The sequence below is a fragment of the Panthera onca genome, chromosome A3 (assembly GCF_046562875.1).
Source record: "Panthera onca isolate mPanOnc1 chromosome A3, mPanOnc1 haplotype 2, whole genome shotgun sequence".
Taxonomy (NCBI): domain Eukaryota; kingdom Metazoa; phylum Chordata; class Mammalia; order Carnivora; family Felidae; genus Panthera; species Panthera onca.
In genome coordinates, this window is record NC_138341.1 from 110,427,053 (window position 1) to 110,443,718 (window position 16,666).

The window sequence follows — 16,666 nt, forward strand, 5'->3', positions numbered from 1 at the left end:
GAGATTAGTAGAGATGTGCCAAAAGGATGCAGGAGCTAGCTCAAGAAGCTCTCACTGGCCACACTGGGACAAGTGGAGCATAAGAGAAAACAAATGTAATAACAGAGTATAGCACATGGAGTAAAATGAGTCCATGGTGATACTAAAAAAATGGGAGGGGCAGGATAGTAAATCTCCTTTAACACTAATAAGGATTTTTAGAACTAGCGAGTCACCATTTTATAACAGTTACTATAGCACTTGATTTAGGCAAGAATCATCATTGAATACTAAGAACGGGTGGGTGACAGATTGTTGATGAAAAGGATATTAACTGTTGTCAAAGTATCACTCCATGGACTACTTACCGCTTACAGCGAGGGGAAAGTGCCTTCACAGTGAGAGATGTAGTAGACCTGACGTTAACTAAATGATTAAACTTAGCAAGGCCATTATTTGCACAGATTGACATCACATACTTCCTCCATGTGATGCTCTGGGAAGGACACAACATCACCTAGGTATTAATACGACCAAAAATATTTAACGGATTCTAATCATAAGGAAACAACCAGGTAAATCCAGATTGTGGGACACAAGACAGCTGGCAGGTACTCTTCAAAAATGTCTACTCCGTGAGAAACAACAACAGCAAAGTTAGAAGAATTATTCCAGGTTAAAGGAAAATAAAATGTTTTTTAATGTTTATTTTTGAGAGACAGAGTGCAAGCAGGGAGGGACAGAGAGAGAGGGAGACACAGAATCCGAAGGAGGCTCCAGGCTCTGAGCTGTCAGCACAGAGTCTGATGCGGCGCTCGAACGCACTGACTGCGAGATCAAGACGAAGTCAGACGCCTAACCGACTGAGCCACCCAGGGGCCCCAAGATTAAAGGAAAATAAAGATTGTAAATTCAGTGAGCAATCTTTGATTGGTGTAGATCCCAGGTCCCAGACCTCTCCTGCAAAAAAGGGAAAATTTGAAAATGGATTAGATCAGTACTTCTCCAACTTTAATCTGCATATAGATCTCTTAGGGATCTTCTTAAAATGAGAGTTCTGGTTCAGCGGGTCTGGAGTGGGACCTGGGATTTTGTTTCTCATGAGCTTGCAGGTGATGCTAGTACTGCTGGTCCACAGTATTGTATTCCTTGGATGTGATAATAGTATTGTGCTTCTGAAAGAGAATGTGCTTGTTCTTGGGAGAGGTATACTGAAGGACTTAGGCGTGAAGTAACAGAAATAAATGTATGCATACGTGCTTGTGTGTCTGTGGAGACAAAGGGGAGGAAGCAAAATGGGCAGATTAAGATTGATCATCCTAATTAACGTGGGTTTTTCCGTATGTTTTCAAAGGAATGAAGACATTGAGCTGATTCTCTCAGAAAATAGTTTTTCAAGTCCTCAGATGCTGCGATCTCGATATTTAATGTACCCTGGCTGGCAAGTATCATCATTGAAAAGTAGCTAAGGTTTCTTTGTAAACACAATGATACATTTACAGAAAAAAAAAAAAAGAAAGTGAAATTTCAGGTGTTCTGCCAGGGTGACAGTGGCCGCTGGGATGGCCTGCCATGTCCTAACAGCTGCTGGTCGTGCCAGGAGCCCAGTGCCCTACACATGTTGGGCTCCAACTTGGGGGCCTTGCTGGATGTTGAGACTTAGGGAGTGGCTCTGTGGGCACCAAGCACACGGTGTCCTTTGTCTCCTCTAGCCTCTAGTGAGGGTGAGGTGGCTGGCACAGAACCAAGGAGTGACAACCTTACCACGAGAGAGTCATTCCTAAGAATACAGTCCTCTAAGGGATCCCTCCTGACAGGTAGGTTCCCTGCTGTTGTGGCCCAAGGGATGTTTATTCTCTCTTGGCAGCCTCTCAGCCTATGAACCTCTCCTCTGAGGGGAGAAGGAAAGAGAGTGCCAAGGGCGCTGTAGTGACACTAGGGCCAACATCACTTGAGCACTCACTGTGTACTACACATTGTTCTAAGCTCTCCAGGACAGTAGCCACCAGCCACATTTGGCTATTTAGTAAAATGTAAATTAATAAAAATTAAATAAAAGGTAAAATTCAGTCTCTCAGACATACAAGCCACATTTCAAGTGCTCAGTAGCTACCTGTGGCCAGCAGCTACCACGTTGGGCTGTGCAGATCCAGAATATTTGCATCGTCACAGAAAGTTCTGTTGGACAGTGCTACCCTAAGAGCTCTACCTGTTATCGCATGAATCCTCAAGCCAAGCCTGTGAGGTAGGCTGTATTATTTTCCACATTTTAAGGATAAGGTAAGTGAGGCAGCAAGGAGTTAAAGGTGTGTTCACATTCATACAGCCAGTAAGCGAAAGGGCTGTGGCTTTCACACCCAGGTTGTGCGGCTCCAGAGCCGGTACATGCAACCATCATGCTGTGCTTGTCCCTGTATAGAACGGTTAACTGGGTTCTGCCCTGGTGATGGTTCAGGGGAAGACAATTACTAAAGCTTGGCCACAAGTATTCTCTCGTGTTAATTTGGATTATCTTTGTTATCCTTACTCACTTCCCCCAGACACCTCTCTGCATTCTCCACACCACCCCTTGCGTCACCAGTATCTTTTTAGACCAGGAGAAAAATGATTGTGCTGTGCTGTTAAAACAACAAGTCCAGGAGCACCTGGGTGGCTCAGTCAGTTGAGGATCTGACTCTTGGTTTCTGCTCAAATCATTATCTCAGTTCATGGGTTCGAGCCCCGTGTTGGACTCTGTGCTGACAGCCAGCACGGGGCCGGCTTGGGATTCTCTCCCTCTCTCTCTGCCCCTCCCCTGCTTGCACGCTCTCACTCTTGCTCTCCCTCTCCCTCTCCCTCTCTCTCCCTTTCTCTGTCTCTCTCTCTCTCTCAAAATAAATAAACTTTAAAAAGTCCAATGTGTGAAATTGAAGGCTTTTAGGCATATTCTTAGAAGGAATCTCTGATTTGAGCTACATACTTGCGTAAACAGTGGGTAAGTGGATCATTCCTTATGCCTGAACAAGACAATTCCATCTTAGCTAAAAAGAAACAGATGGAGCATCTGAGCATCTGAGGTGAAACCCTCCTCTCCAGTGACTACAGCTACTGACCCTTTTCCTGCCACATCTCTGGGCCTGGTGCTGAAATTCCTGCTTTTTCCACTTAGTGCCTAGGGAAGCACCCATTCTCTAATCCATGGTGACTCATTCTGGGAATTGTTCACATGAACCTAGCTCCAGGTACAGACTTTCCTGCAGACAGTGATCCAGGAAAAAGCCAGGTGTAAAGGATTCATTAGAATGCTCTGTGGGGGCGCCTGGGTAGCTCAGTCAGTTAAGCATCCGACTTCAGCTCAGGTCATGATCTCATGGTTTGGGAGTTTGAGCCCCACATCGGGCTCTGTGCTAACAGCATGGAGCCTGCTTCAGATTCTGTGTCTCCCTCTCTACGCCTCTCTCTCTCTCTCAAAAATAAACAATCATATTTAAAAAGTTAAAAAAAAAAAAAGTCTCTCTGTGAACCTTTAGCCTGAAGCCTTCCCTTGATCAGCCCTTGTAGAGAATCAGTGATGGAGGGGGCCTCAGAAATCACCCTTCAGCACCTTCCCCTTCTGAGTCCCTTCCTAGGAATCGGGTAATTTAGTCTTTTAACAAGATGGCAGCCATCAGACTCCTGCACATCTGTATATTTTCCCCCTTCCTCATTGGGTCGGGGTCACCACCTCAGAGGGAGTAGGCTTTAGCTCTAGGATATGCTCAGCTCTGTGCTGTACAGATTCTCAACATCCCCTACCACAACCCTCTCTGTGCTCATTGACCCTGCCCACATCTCTCCTAGGCTTATTTCTAGTCTGGGAGGATACCTGTTCTCTTCCCTTAGCCCCTCCCAATTTCACTATGGATTCAGGCTCTGAATAAAGAAGCCAGAGAGGTCCATGGTCTCCCATGACTTGTTTGGATGGGGAGAGGGCAAAAAGAATATGTCAGTATTACAAAAATGTTATGCCACTGCCTTACTTTAAAGAAAGCACAAAGAGTAAGATAACTTTCAACAATATATATGATGTAAAATTCAAACCTGTAGCGCTATTTTATTTAAAAAATTTTTAATGTTTATTTTTGAGAGAGAGAGAGAGATAGCATGAGTCGGGAAGGGGCAGAGAGGTGGGGGTGGACAGAGGACCCAGAGTGGGCTCTGAGCTGACAGCAGAGAGCCCAGTGCGGGGCTCAAACTCATGAACCATGAGATCATGACCTGAGGCAAAGTCAGATGCTTAACCAACTGAGCCACCCAGGTGCCCCTGTAGTGCTATTTTAGAGCAAAGGAAACTAATAAAATATAATAGATTGGAAGAAGATGTTTGCATCATATGTGGCAAAGAGTTAATATAATATTTGAGAAGTTTATTTTGATATTGAAAAGTAACCTAGTTCATGTAGATGTGGACAGTTCACTTTACAGCAAGTATTAGTGACAGCCGTGGTAACAGAATTCCGTTTTAGTAATATTCAGAAATGTAAAATGATGCCTCACTGTTGTTTTGATTGACATCTATTACATTTAACCAAAAATATCTGTAAGAATCATTGCTGGGGGCCCTGTGAAACTGAAACACTCATGTGCTACTGGGAGTGGTATAAATTATAACCCAGGAGATGGTTACACCCTTTACTGCATTGATTCCATCATGGGGATCCATCTCAAGGAATTCCTTCAGCAGAAGGAATGACAATTCCATAACTTTGGAAGCTGGGTAATGGGGGTTTATTGCAATGTCTTTGCATGTGTTTTAAATTTTCCATAACAAAAACTTAAACTTTTTAAGTGCTCTGAATGTGGCATGTTCTTTTAGTTTGTTTTTTTTTTTTTTTTAAGATTTTTTTCAATTTTTAAGCAATCTCTACACCCAGTGTGGGGCTTGAACTCACAACCCTGAGATCAAGAGTCGCATGCTCCACTGACTGAGTCAGCCAGGCACGCTTGAATATGGCATGTTTTTAATGAGTTTGTGGTTGGCATTATGTCTGCTGAATTCAAAACTGAGAAAATAGAGCAGAGATGCCCCAGCCCTTTAGTTCCTTCTGGGGAGTATACACATCCAAATGTACAGTCTGTTAAGTTGCCCTCAACAAGGGTGGGGTACAGTTAAGGCCCTGAGGAAGAGCTCCAGGAGTGCCAGGGAGGACCCCCAATCTCAGGTGGCATACTGGTAGGCTTCAAAGGTAGATGGGGTCTTGGGCTTCAGGGAACTGCTTGTCTGTAGAGGTGAGACCTCCCTGCTCTAATGGGGTAACATGCTTCCCAATCCCAAGATGAAAAAGACATACACATATTTAAAACAAGTGTTTTATACATAAAATGGCACATAAGTAAGAAGGAACTCAAAGTAGTTCATCCCAGAGTAGCATATAATAACACTCAAAGCCCCAATTACTCGTACTTAAAATTTTTTAAACCTTTTAAGGTATGAAGGTAAATTTGATGCTGGATCAGTCTTTCCACTAATGGTTCAGATCTGCGTATGGTTTGGTCGTCCTTTGGAGAAGACTCGTTTTGTGGCCAAGTGTAAAGGTAAGCCTTGGTTAGGACATGTCCCAGACCCTAATAAAAGAATACCCAGAGTTGTCCCTGCTTCCTGGCACCATTTTAGTATTATGTGTGTTGTCATGTCTCCTCACTATTGGGGTCTGAAAACAGAGGGATTTGAGGACCCAGGAGTACCCCCACCCTGGGAAGAGTGGCAGAGCCACTGGGGAGGGTGTGGTGGAGGGAGGACTTATGAGCCCTGGTCCCTCAAGTGGGGATCCTTCCCAGACCCTAACTCTCTCCCAGCTGTGTGCCCTGAACTTGGCCTCTGCCCCAGGGTGGGTGACAGCCCTGTCCTGTTCTTCCACCAGCAATTCAGTCTTCCATCAAGCCAAGTCCTTTCTCTGGAAACATCTACCACATCCTGGGCAAAGTGAAGTTTTCAGGTAACTGGGGAGTTGGATTTGGGAGTCCTGCACTATGGAATGCTTACATCCCATGATGTGGGTTCATAGTTTCTACTGATGCTCTGCAGAGCACAGATGCCTCTCAGACTCTGGAAAACCCTCCCATGTGGGCCTGACACCAGTAGCTCTTCTAGTTCCCCCACCTTGCTGCAGGTGCTGCTCCACAGTGGAAGATGTGTTCTCTCTTCCCCCAGATGTCCTGCCCAGAGCCTCTCCTCACAGCTCTTTGACTTCCTTGTTCCAGAGACTCACACACCCCTTTCAAGCCATCCGTGGCCTCCTAGACCTGTCACCAGGAGTTGCCCCAGTGCCGAGCTCTCCAGCTCCACATCCGTTTCTGCCAAAGTCTTCAAGCCTTTAGCCTTCCTTCTCCCTTCTGTCCACTAGTACTGTTTATCAGCCATAGACCTCTGGAGCCCTCATGACCTGAAGTCTGTCCATCCTGGCTGGAGGTGGTTAGTTAGTCAACTCAACATTGAGAAAGGGGAGAATATTCCAGGGAAAAGGCATAGCATGTGCTTTGGAACCAAGCAAAAAAGGCACATTTCAGGAACCAAAAAAGGTTCACTGTGGCAGGGACCTAGTGGGACTGTCTGTTAGGGTGTTTGTAGCTGTCACAACAGCAAACACCAACTCAACTAGCAGGTGTTAGCTACATAATGAGAAGTCGAGAGGTCAAGCAGCATAGCAAGGCCACAGAGGACACAGGTAACGTGGGTCCTTCCAGTCTTAGTGTGTCAGGTCCCCACCCCTCGTTGTTGCAGGTCTAGGTGTCACACCCAGACACAACATCCAGCTGATAAGAGAGGCTCTTCCTGTGGGTGGCTTTATCAATACACACAGCTTCTACTGAGGCATCTCCTGCCAGTTCCTCAGCAGACTTCTCCTCTCATTGGCCAGGATTGAGTTGCTGTGCCTTCCAGGACCCATCACCCATGGGGAATTGGTATTGGCGAAAGGGGGAGGCTGGACAGGCAACAATCAGTGTCTCCCGTAAGGAGCCACTGAGAGTTGTAAGCATGGGACCATCTGGGTTTGGATGGGAGAATTAGATGACATCACCTATATAAAAGAATCTCTCAAGGTCCTGAACCCATACTTTTGGCCTAATTTATGTTATTGAATCTGAAACTTTGGCCCCTTACTCAAGCCCACTTCCCTCAGGCTCCAACAGACCTGCTTCAGAGGTCATAATGCCTCCACCTTTCCTCTCACCTTGTTTTCTTCTTTATTTAGACCTTCTCTTGACCTTTTTGTTATTCAAGGTTAACCTCTCTGTGTTCTGGATCCCTTTTTTCATCCTGCTTTTTAGGGGGACCTTGCCATTTTCTTGGGTCACCACTACTAGCCCCCAGCTTCTTGGTCTGTAAACCCAATCTTTCCTGTTCCTATCATGTGACCTTCCTGCCGCACTTGTATGTTGGTTGACACACCCTCTTCCCTTGGCTTCTCAGGGCTCTGCTGAGACCAAAAGGGCTCTCTTGTATTCCCTTTCTGGGTTAGTGGTTTCTACCTGATTACCAAATCAGCCAAGCCAGAAACTGACATTGCTCCTCCCTCTCTTATTTCATGCTTTCTAGCTTGCCACCAATCAGTTCTCCCTCCTGCGTGTCACAGGAATCTGTCCCCAACCATCTGCATGTTACAATCTTAGTGTAGCTTTATCTTTTTGGGGCTCAGGGCCTACGTGTGTTCTCCCTGCAGACTCTGAGAGGACCATGGAGGTCTGCCACAACACTCTGGCCAATTCCTTGAGCATCGTCCCAGTTTTAGAAGGACCCTCGCCACCACCCGATTCCCGAAGCACACCTCAGGACAGCAACGGACAGCAGGAGAGCTACCTCGTGTTCATTGGCTGCTCCCTGAAGGAAGAAAGCATCAAGGACTGGCTGCGGCAGTCAGCTAAGCAGGTGGTTTCCAAAGCCCAGACACACCGGGCACAGATGTGAGCAGCACACCTCGGAGCTGCTTCTGGCTGTGGGGTAGAAGCCCCTTCATGACCTCCCTCCCGGTCCGCCCTTCACAGGCTCAGCCAGCACTTTCAGGGATGCTTTGTGACTGGGAGGAAGCCACCCAGGGCAGCCTCAAGGCAGACCTGGTCTTACAGCCATTTCTAATTCTACTGCCAAGGCAAACCTCAGTTATTAGGTGGCTTAACTAGGTCTTGGGTGAAACCTGGCCATTCCATGTGGATCCTGGATCAGCCTGGCAGTCTAAACTCAAACTCAAAATGTCTTTTCTTAGCTGAACCTAATTCAAAGGCTGTCCTGTGTTCTAAGCCCAGAATCCTTTTAAATTTGGTTCTCTCTCTAGAAAAGAGAAACGACAAAGATATGCTTGTAGCTATTTGCAAACCAAGACTTCAAGCACTGATAGCAGTGAGCCCAGGGCCCTGGAAACAGGTGCAAGGGAAGAGGATGCTTGCCTGTAGAGGCACACAAGCATCTTTAGCCCAGTACTGCAAAGAAAAATAAAACCCAGATGAAACCCAGTTAAAATCCTCTAATATGATGCAAGCTTTGGGTACTAGGCCTCTTAGCACAGCCTCAGGGTTTTAGCCTGAGTTAGAACCCTGGAAATAGAGTTGGCTGGGTTCTGGCTCCTTTGCAGATGCTTAGTTGGAACCTGTCTTTTATACTGAGGAATGGCTGCCTGTGGGCTGTGTCTTTCTCATATAAACTGGTGCTTGACTAGGGGACTTCATGTTGTCCCTTTGTCTGCATATCTGTCACTGGTTGGGCTTAGAGTTGAGGATCTGCACAGACAGGAACGTGCCTATTTGCAAAAAGCACCAGTGTTTCCTCTGCTGCTTGCTTCCCCTGGCATACAGGGTTCTATGTTGGGAGGGTGGTCTCCTTGAGCACACAGGCAGGATATTGTGTCCAGGCCATGACCGTGCTTGTGCTTTCCCTGCTGCTGGGATCTTAGTCTCGTAACTAGCTCCCAGAGCCCTCACCCGCCATGTACTCTATCAGCTCTTTGGAGACCTGACCCCTCCCTTCCTTCCTTCATCTCTGCACAGAAGCCACAGAGGAAAGCCCTGAAGACCAGGGGGATGCTGACCCAGCAGGAGATCAGGAACATCCATGTGAGTCCCCTAAGAGCCCAAGGGTATCCTTCTGGGCTGGCACAGCTCCATCCTTTCGGACTCCCTGAGTGAGGAGCCTATTTGTAGGGCATGCTGGATGTTGTGCTTCTCTCAGACCACAGAGGGAAGCTGGGCACAGAGAAACCTCAGCCCATCCAGCCTTGTAGCCTGAAAGAGGAAGAGGGTACCAGGTGACCTCTGATGTGACCTGGGCATGAGACTGAGAAGCAGTAGGAGAAAGGGATGACAGGGAGCCCTGTTTTGTCACACTGTTGAATCTGCCACAGAAGTCCTTTTCTCCTCCCATCCCTCCATGCTAGATAAACCACAGTTAAAGTAACAAGGGCCCAGAAAAAACTGTCTAGATCCAGAAGCTACTGATAGGCAGATGGCGGAATCCTGGGACCAGCACGAGAGGCTCTTTGATGAACCCCCCCAACCTGTAAGCTGACCCCCAGCCTGTGCCCCAGTTCCCACCTCCACTGAGGAGGGGCTTGGGGACAAAGGCTAAAAGGGACACAGAATCCAGGCCCCATAACAGGCTGTGTCGCTGTTCCCTGTAATGAGTGGGTGGGAGAGAATCTGGGACCTCAGGAGCCCTTGCTTTGGACTTGAAGAGGCCCATTCATTTCCAGCCCCTGTTCTTGGCAACCCTCAGTGCTTCTGAAGAAGACACCCAGAAGGCAGTCCTTATAGTATTTGTTCCCCCAAAAGCAGACCTTGAACATGGATTTGAGTGCAGGTAGCTTATTCTGGAAGTGCTTCTTAGGAGTCACTAGCAGTAGGAAAGTAAGGGGGAGAAAGAAGGGGAAACAGCTAGGGGTGCCTGGGTGGCTTAGTTGGTTAAGCATCTGACTCTTGGTTTCGGCTCAGGTCATGAACTCATGGTTCATGAGTTCGAGCCCTGCATCAGGCTCCATCCACACTGACCATCTGGGGCCTGCTTGGGATTTTCTCTCTGCCCATCCCCTACTCACATTCTCTTTCAAAATAAGTAAATAAAACTTAAAAAAAAAAGGGGGGGGGGGAGACAGCTAAAAAGACTGTGTTATCAAACCAGTGCCACTGAGGACAAATGGAGTTTAATCCCATGAGGGGCTCCTAGAGTCCCTCCTTGAGAGCTGGGGAACCTTCATCAGTCACTATTTGAGGACTACTGAGGGGAAGTGTTAATTCCCTGACATGTCTAGCCTTCCATGGGGCAGAGTAGGCTCTCTTGCTAGGGAAATAGGCATGTTTATTTGTTTCTAATGAATAAGAAATGATACAAAGTGGTCAAATAATTTTAACAGGACTCTTATTTCCTACAGGTGAAACGCCACCTGGACCCCCTGCCTGCAGGCTACTTTTACAATGGCACCCAGTTTGTCAACTTCTTTGGTGACAAGACTGATTTTCACCCACGTATCCTTAGAATCAGGGGCAGTAACTTTGGGGGCATGTGAAAGCCTGATTGTAAAGAGGGTGTCTGTTAGAGCCAACACAGCCAAGCCCCCAGAGCAAGCTGGGTTCTGGGAACACACAGCGAGCCACAGAGGCAGACTTTTCATTGTGGCCTTTTAACATCATTAAAATTAATTTCGCCTTCATTCAGTGATTGCTGATGCAACTGTGGGTTGTAGTTTAAATGTAACTGTGGTGACATCCTGACTTCTGTGGTCATCAGGGGTCCTAATTTACAAGTTGGAGACTAGACGTGATTACAGTAGTTAATCTGTGAGAAGGCAGACAGGAGTCCTCATGAAAGCCGAAGGGCTCAGCTCTAGGACTGTGCCAACCCCAGTCCCTTCTCTGTAGCTGTGGTGCTGCCAATATAAAAGAGTCACGTACCCTTTGTGTGAGCTGGACGCTCATTACGTCAGTGTCCCCCACCTCACCTGCCCACAGATCCCTCTGAGCTGGGACAGGCTCCCTTATCCTCCAGTATCAGGGCTCTCTTCCTTAATGAAATGCCAGTCATGGACCAGTTCATGAATGACTACGTGGAAGAAGCCAACCGGGAAATCGAGAAGTATAACCGGGAGCTGGAGCAGCAGGAGTATCACGACCTCTTTGAGCAGAGGCCCTAGGGGAAGGCTGTGCCGTGCATCCTGCAGAACGTCCACCCTGGAGGTGGATGTTTAGAAATGGGGTTACTTAACCTCAGCTCTCCCAGAGGCCCCTCCTAAAGGGGCTGTCTTTGTTCTCCTTGGCCTTTGTGTGCTGGCTTGAGTGCATGTTGTCTTTATTCTCTATACAGCGCTGAAGAGCATCACCTGCACCACTGATGGGGGGGAGGGGGGTACTCATGGAGCAAGAGCCGATAGGGACTGCCCTGCCCTGTGTGTGGGGCTGGCAGTGCAAAACCTCTGGGTCTTTGGTAACAGTATCTCCTATGGGCTGCTGAGACACTGTGACAGTGGGGAGAAGCATTTGGGTTACACAAAGGAGCTGTTGGGATGCAGAAGGAACCCTGGCTGCCCAAACTGTGGCCGTGCCTGGGGGCCAAGCCACCACAGGCCTCACACACTGCCCCAGGAGAGCCTGTCCCCAGTGGAGTGCCTGCCTTTCTGTTTAGGCCACTTGCATTGAAGGAGCTGGCCCTGTTGGCCCTGGGCCCAGTCCTGGGGGGAGCAGCCCAAGCTCTGCTCAAGCTCAGCCCACTGAGCCAGCGGCTTGGGCTGAGGTCAACAGTCTGTTCTAAGATAAGGGGATGTCCCTTACAGACTAAACTGAGGGGAAAGGCATGTTGCTTTCCAGAAGCATGTGGCTTTTGAATTCACAAGCAGTTTCCCTGGAGATTGGTGCTCAGCTCCCCTCATGGTATGCCTCTACTTTGCCTCATTCGGGGGCAAGAGCAAACCTGCTGCTTCAGCCTCCCTGCTGATGCTTTGCCTCACTTTTGAGGAGAGCATCCTGCATGCAACTGCTTTGTCTTAGCCCCAGAGCTATGATCATTTATGGGGCATCCCCGAAGGGGGCTCACTCTCCAGACCTAGCCCTCTCCTCGGCCATGCCAGGGAAGGCCTGGTTTTCAGCCACAAACTTCAGGAAACTTATGTCCCCAAGCATTGTTGCTGGCCCTGGACTTGCTTGGTTCCTGAGGACCAGGAGTTTCAAAGAGTTCCAATATCCAATTTAGAATTTCTTCCGGTGGCTTTGTTTTCAGCTGGACCACAAAGCAGAGGGGTATTACAAATGCATCCCATGCCTAACTTCCAGAATTAGTATGTGGGAGGGGGGCGGTCACAGGCACTGATGTTTGGGTGATGTCTTTTAGGACTTCAGCGCCTCAGCTGCCTAGATTGTAAATGCTTTCTGAATTTCACATTTTTTTTTTTTTTTTTGCATGCCTTAGGAAGAAGCACATAGACGAAACCAGCAAAGTTTCCAGTAATGTATAGGGGTTTTTGATAAAGGCCCCTGGCCCAGAGGAGAGACAGAGAAAGGATGGAGCACATGTGGTCTGTGTGCCTGATCACTCAGAGGCCTCCATGCAAGTAGCAAAGCAAAGGCTTGTCAGTAAAATGTACTTGTATTAGAAAAAAAATAATCTGAAGCCAAATGAACAAAACTCCAGATACCACTGAATAAGAACTCTTGCATGAAGAAAGCCTTCTGAAAAGGCCTGTGTGCTCCAGTCCCAGCTCCCAAAGCTGGTGGTGACAAGGGCCCAGATGTGGAGCCCAAGTCAGGGAGCACCTCACTTCTGGTTGGCCAGAGGCTGGGGTCCACAATGGACCTGCCTCTGCTTCAGAATCAATAACATAGATCTTAAGTGCAATTGATGAAATAAGCAATGAGTTACTGTAGCTTCTTTTAGCTCTACCGAGCTCTTTTTAAAAACTCAAACTTGAGCAGCCTTAGAAAAGGGAGAGGTGGGGTGGGTGGGCGGGGTGGGGGAACCATAGGCCATTTACTCCAGGTGGGTTGCTGTGAATTTATAAATGAAAGCTCTAGATTGAGGAGCTCGAGCCATTTCCTGGCTGCTGCACAAAAGAGTTTTTAAAGAGGGCTCGGAGCCCGCCCATAAAAGCGGGTCTTCCCACTGCGTGGGGCTGTAGTACTACGTGGTGGTCTTGGTTTCTGACCATTGTCCACAGAAATGCTCTCTCACCAACTCGCCCCACTGTCCCAATCCCTCTGCTGTCAGAGGGAAAACTGTGATTACCTCAACTTGAATATGAAACTGTGATTGAAAAAAGTCAAAACGTTAAGAAGTTCCAAAGCCAAAAAGGCAGAACTGGCTGAGGCCTCTGTTGACACTCCTCAGCCTGCTAGGGGGTGTGAAGGGGCACACTGGCGAAAGGGCATTCCTTGCGGCACACTCGCTGTGCCCTGGCAAAGAGGCACACTAGCTGTGTGAGCTCTTCGAGGACTGAGGCAGGGGGATGCCTCCTCCCCCACACCGCCCCTTCCGGAACCTGCCAGGCGACTCTGGGTTCTGACTGTGAAGTTGAATATCCACTTGATTGCTCCAGGCAGAGAGACAGGGTCTTAGGCTTTCTCCGGAGGAAGGGCCATGACACTGTGTTGTAGATTTTGGCCTCGGGAGTGGATGCCAGGAACCCAGCGGGGACATCAGAAGTAGTAGGTTTCTTAGGGGCAGGCAGAAGTCCTCCAGGGGCTTACATGCTTTTTGCCAACTTTCCTATTAGCAGCTTCAGTTTTATACCACCCAGAGTGAGTGTGATAATGTTGAAGTCGCTGAAGTTATAGGTTATTTTACGTTTTGATGTGGGATTTTTCCTTTTTTTGATTGGAAGGAGGCAGAAATTGGAGAAAAGGGATCACCCTAGTAAGGGGCTGCTGGCCAGGAGTCCAGTTGGCCCTGTCCGAGCCCTGGGGGCTCTCTGACCTGAGGCCAAGACACATGCCCCGCAGGTCACAAGAAAAAGTTCCCTCCTAAATTCTATTAGGATTTTGGAGAATTTTTGCACAGTAATAAGCTCTGGGTTGCTCTTTGGGCTTCTCAAAAGGGAAAAGTTAACTCAAAGATTGTAAACTATTAAGTATTCCAGCGTGTTGCTGGCCTCGTTGGATAGTTGTACCTCAAAAAGTAGGTGAGAAAAGGCTTCCCCATTGTCCCAGGTTGTCGAATACTAATGACAGAAGAGCTCACTTACGTGCCAAAATTCACTTTTATACTAGTTTTTCAGTGCTTTAATATTTGTAACTTAAATTTTAAAACTCATATTTACAGACACTACTGTAACTTCAGTGAAACTGAATTGTGTGATTGAAGCTTTTTGCTTATAGTATTTATTACACTACTTAATTCAGTAAATATATAAAAGTAGCCTTCAATTTATTTTTATATTATTTTACATGTTTTTACCTGCAGTCGTGTATGTGAATTTACCTTGGTAACTGAGACGTCATGCTAAGGACCAATAAACTCACTGAACAAGCAAGACCTGGCGCAGTTGGTTGTCACTGTGGCCTCAGCCCCAAGGTTGAGAAGGCCTGGCCCCTGGGACAAGGCGGGGGATTCTCTTGGGGCCTCTTGGGGAAGTGCTTTGTGGGGGCAGCTGGGGAGGAGCCCTTGGGGTGCACACTCCCATCCCCAGATCCCAGAGGGTCCACAGAGAGTGAGGTTCATGAGGATACCACCCTGTGTGGGGATGGGCACTCTCAGGACTCCCAGGACCCAGAGAGAGGCTCGAGGAAGCCAGTTGTGGACACAGGGGTTCCCCAGGACCCCAGAGAAAAGCCATCCTGTCCCCACCCTCACCCTCATGTGGCCCGGGAGAAGCCACATCCACCAGTAACCTCTCACTCATCCCGGATGGCGGGGCTCGGGTGTGGGTTCGCGACCCTACACCCCGCCTCAGCCTGGGTGCTTTACAAAGCTTGTTGGCCATCTAACCATGACCAAAACTCCATGAGTGGCCCTCGGTCCTACTTTACAAACGGCAACCACCGAGACACGCCCAAGGAGCAGAGCCCCTGCCCTGGCTCCCAGTCCATCCGAGATGCCTCTCCGGCACTGCCCCACAGAGCGGGCCTGGGAGCCGCATGCTCCAAGGGAGAAGCCACCCAAAGGCTCACATCTCTAGTGGAACGGTCACCAGTGCCCCTTTCCACATGTGGCAGGGTTTTGGGCTGGGGGCGGGCCTGGCTGGCGTAGGGCTGCTGTCATTTCAGGGCAGGAGCTTGTTGCTGAGGTGCCATGCTTCCATGGAGACCCTGCCTTCTGTCCCCCTCTCAAGGAAGGAGCCTCCGGACAAGGGAAGTGCTCTGCTGGGAAGATGGAGAGCTGACCCCCTCAGATGGTGGGGAAGATGGTCTTGGGTTTGGAGGTTCTGTGTGCTCAATTAGGTACAAACCAAAGAAAAACTGCATGTGAGGGGCCCAAAGAATTGGGGATGAGGGGGCAGCAGTATCACCTTCCTCACAACCCCTCCCCCCAGAGTCTCATGCCACCCCCTCCTGCAGGGCCACGTGACGGAGCTCCTGTGCTTTCAATTCCCAGGAAACCATCAGGATTTGGAGATTACCCTCCACAGTTGTCAGGGAGATGGGGGAGACCAGATATATCAAAGGGCTTCTGGGTGGGATGATCTTTGAAAGCCAGAAGGTCTTAGAGGCCAGGAAACCTAGGGCCAGGAAGGGGGCCTGTCCCCACCTGGAGTGCACAGTAGGGCAGTCGGTCTACCGAAAGCTGAGAGCAGGCTTGACAGAGCAGAAGCCTCAGAATTAGAGAATTCTGGCCCATAGGTGGGAAAGGGACTTGGAGTAGAGGGTTTCAGATAGGGCTGCTGAACATCACAGAGCTCTCTCAGAAGCACGGAGAAATAATCAGGTATTCATTTCTATCATACAATCTAGGAAAGTGATGCCCCAGGGAAACCTGACTATATGCCCTGCTTGTAGCCCGTGATGGAAAGGGAATGGCTTGGTTGCTGTAAGAAGAGTCTAGGGTGGGGGCGCCTGGGTGGCGCAGTCGGTTAAGCGTCCGACTTCAGCCAGGTCACGATCTCGCTGTCCGTGAGTTCGAGCCCCGCGTCAGGCTCTGGGCTGATGGCTCGGAGCCTGGAGCCAGTTTCCGATTCTGTGTCTCCCTCTCTCTCTGCCCCTCCCCCGTTCATGCTCTGTCTCTCTCTGTCCCAAAAATAAATAAAAAACGTTGAAAAAAAAAAAAAAAAAAAAAAAAGAAGAGTCTAGGGTGGTACCAGCTTCAGGTTGGACCTAGGCACTCAGATGTCATCAGAGCCCTCTCTCCGCAATTGGTGGCCTTCCTCTCCCCGGCTGGTAAGCTTCCTTTACGCCACCAGCAGCCCCAGCACCCCAAAGGGAAGACCCAGCCTCCTTCTCCAGAAGCAGCACCAAAGTCTAGGGTCATATTCCCATCCCTGAACCAGTCACAACGATCAGGAATATTCTGACCGGCTTGGCCAAGGGTCACTGTGCACTTCCAAAGGCCCCCCCCATAACAGGCCCACTGGGGATCTCAGTCCCCCAGAATAGGACTTGCTCCCTTAGACCACCATGGTCTAGGCCGTTTCTGAGCTTTTCTGTTAAAATCAGATATATAGTTGATTTTTTAAATTTTGCTTTATGATAATCTTTTCTGTTACAAGAGATAGCAAGCACAAAGTTGTTCTGTTGTGGTGATAGTGACTTTTAACCAAGGGAAAAACAT

At 48.6% G+C, this 16,666-nt stretch overlaps 1 protein-coding gene across 2 annotated transcripts in view; it reads left to right on the forward strand.

Annotated features, from left to right (window-relative positions):
* DNAAF9 (dynein axonemal assembly factor 9) overlaps positions 1-14,437 on the forward strand; it is a 130,946-nt gene extending 116,509 nt beyond the window's left edge. Inside the window, exons 31-37 of one of the 2 annotated variants that reach the window (XM_081795316.1) lie at positions 1,334-1,420; positions 5,426-5,532; positions 5,859-5,933; positions 7,659-7,864; positions 8,977-9,042; positions 10,353-10,446; positions 10,999-14,437. In XM_081795316.1, coding sequence (XP_081651442.1) covers positions 1,334-1,420; positions 5,426-5,532; positions 5,859-5,933; positions 7,659-7,864; positions 8,977-9,042; positions 10,353-10,446; positions 10,999-11,111 — 748 coding nt within the window. In that variant the 3' untranslated portion in view covers positions 11,112-14,437. Of the gene's footprint in view, positions 1-1,333; positions 5,533-5,858; positions 5,934-7,658; positions 7,865-8,976; positions 9,043-10,352; positions 10,447-10,998 lie in introns of those variants that run through there. The other variant, XM_081795315.1, reaches the window with a different exon arrangement.
* The last annotated feature ends 2,229 nt before the right edge of the window (positions 14,438-16,666 follow it).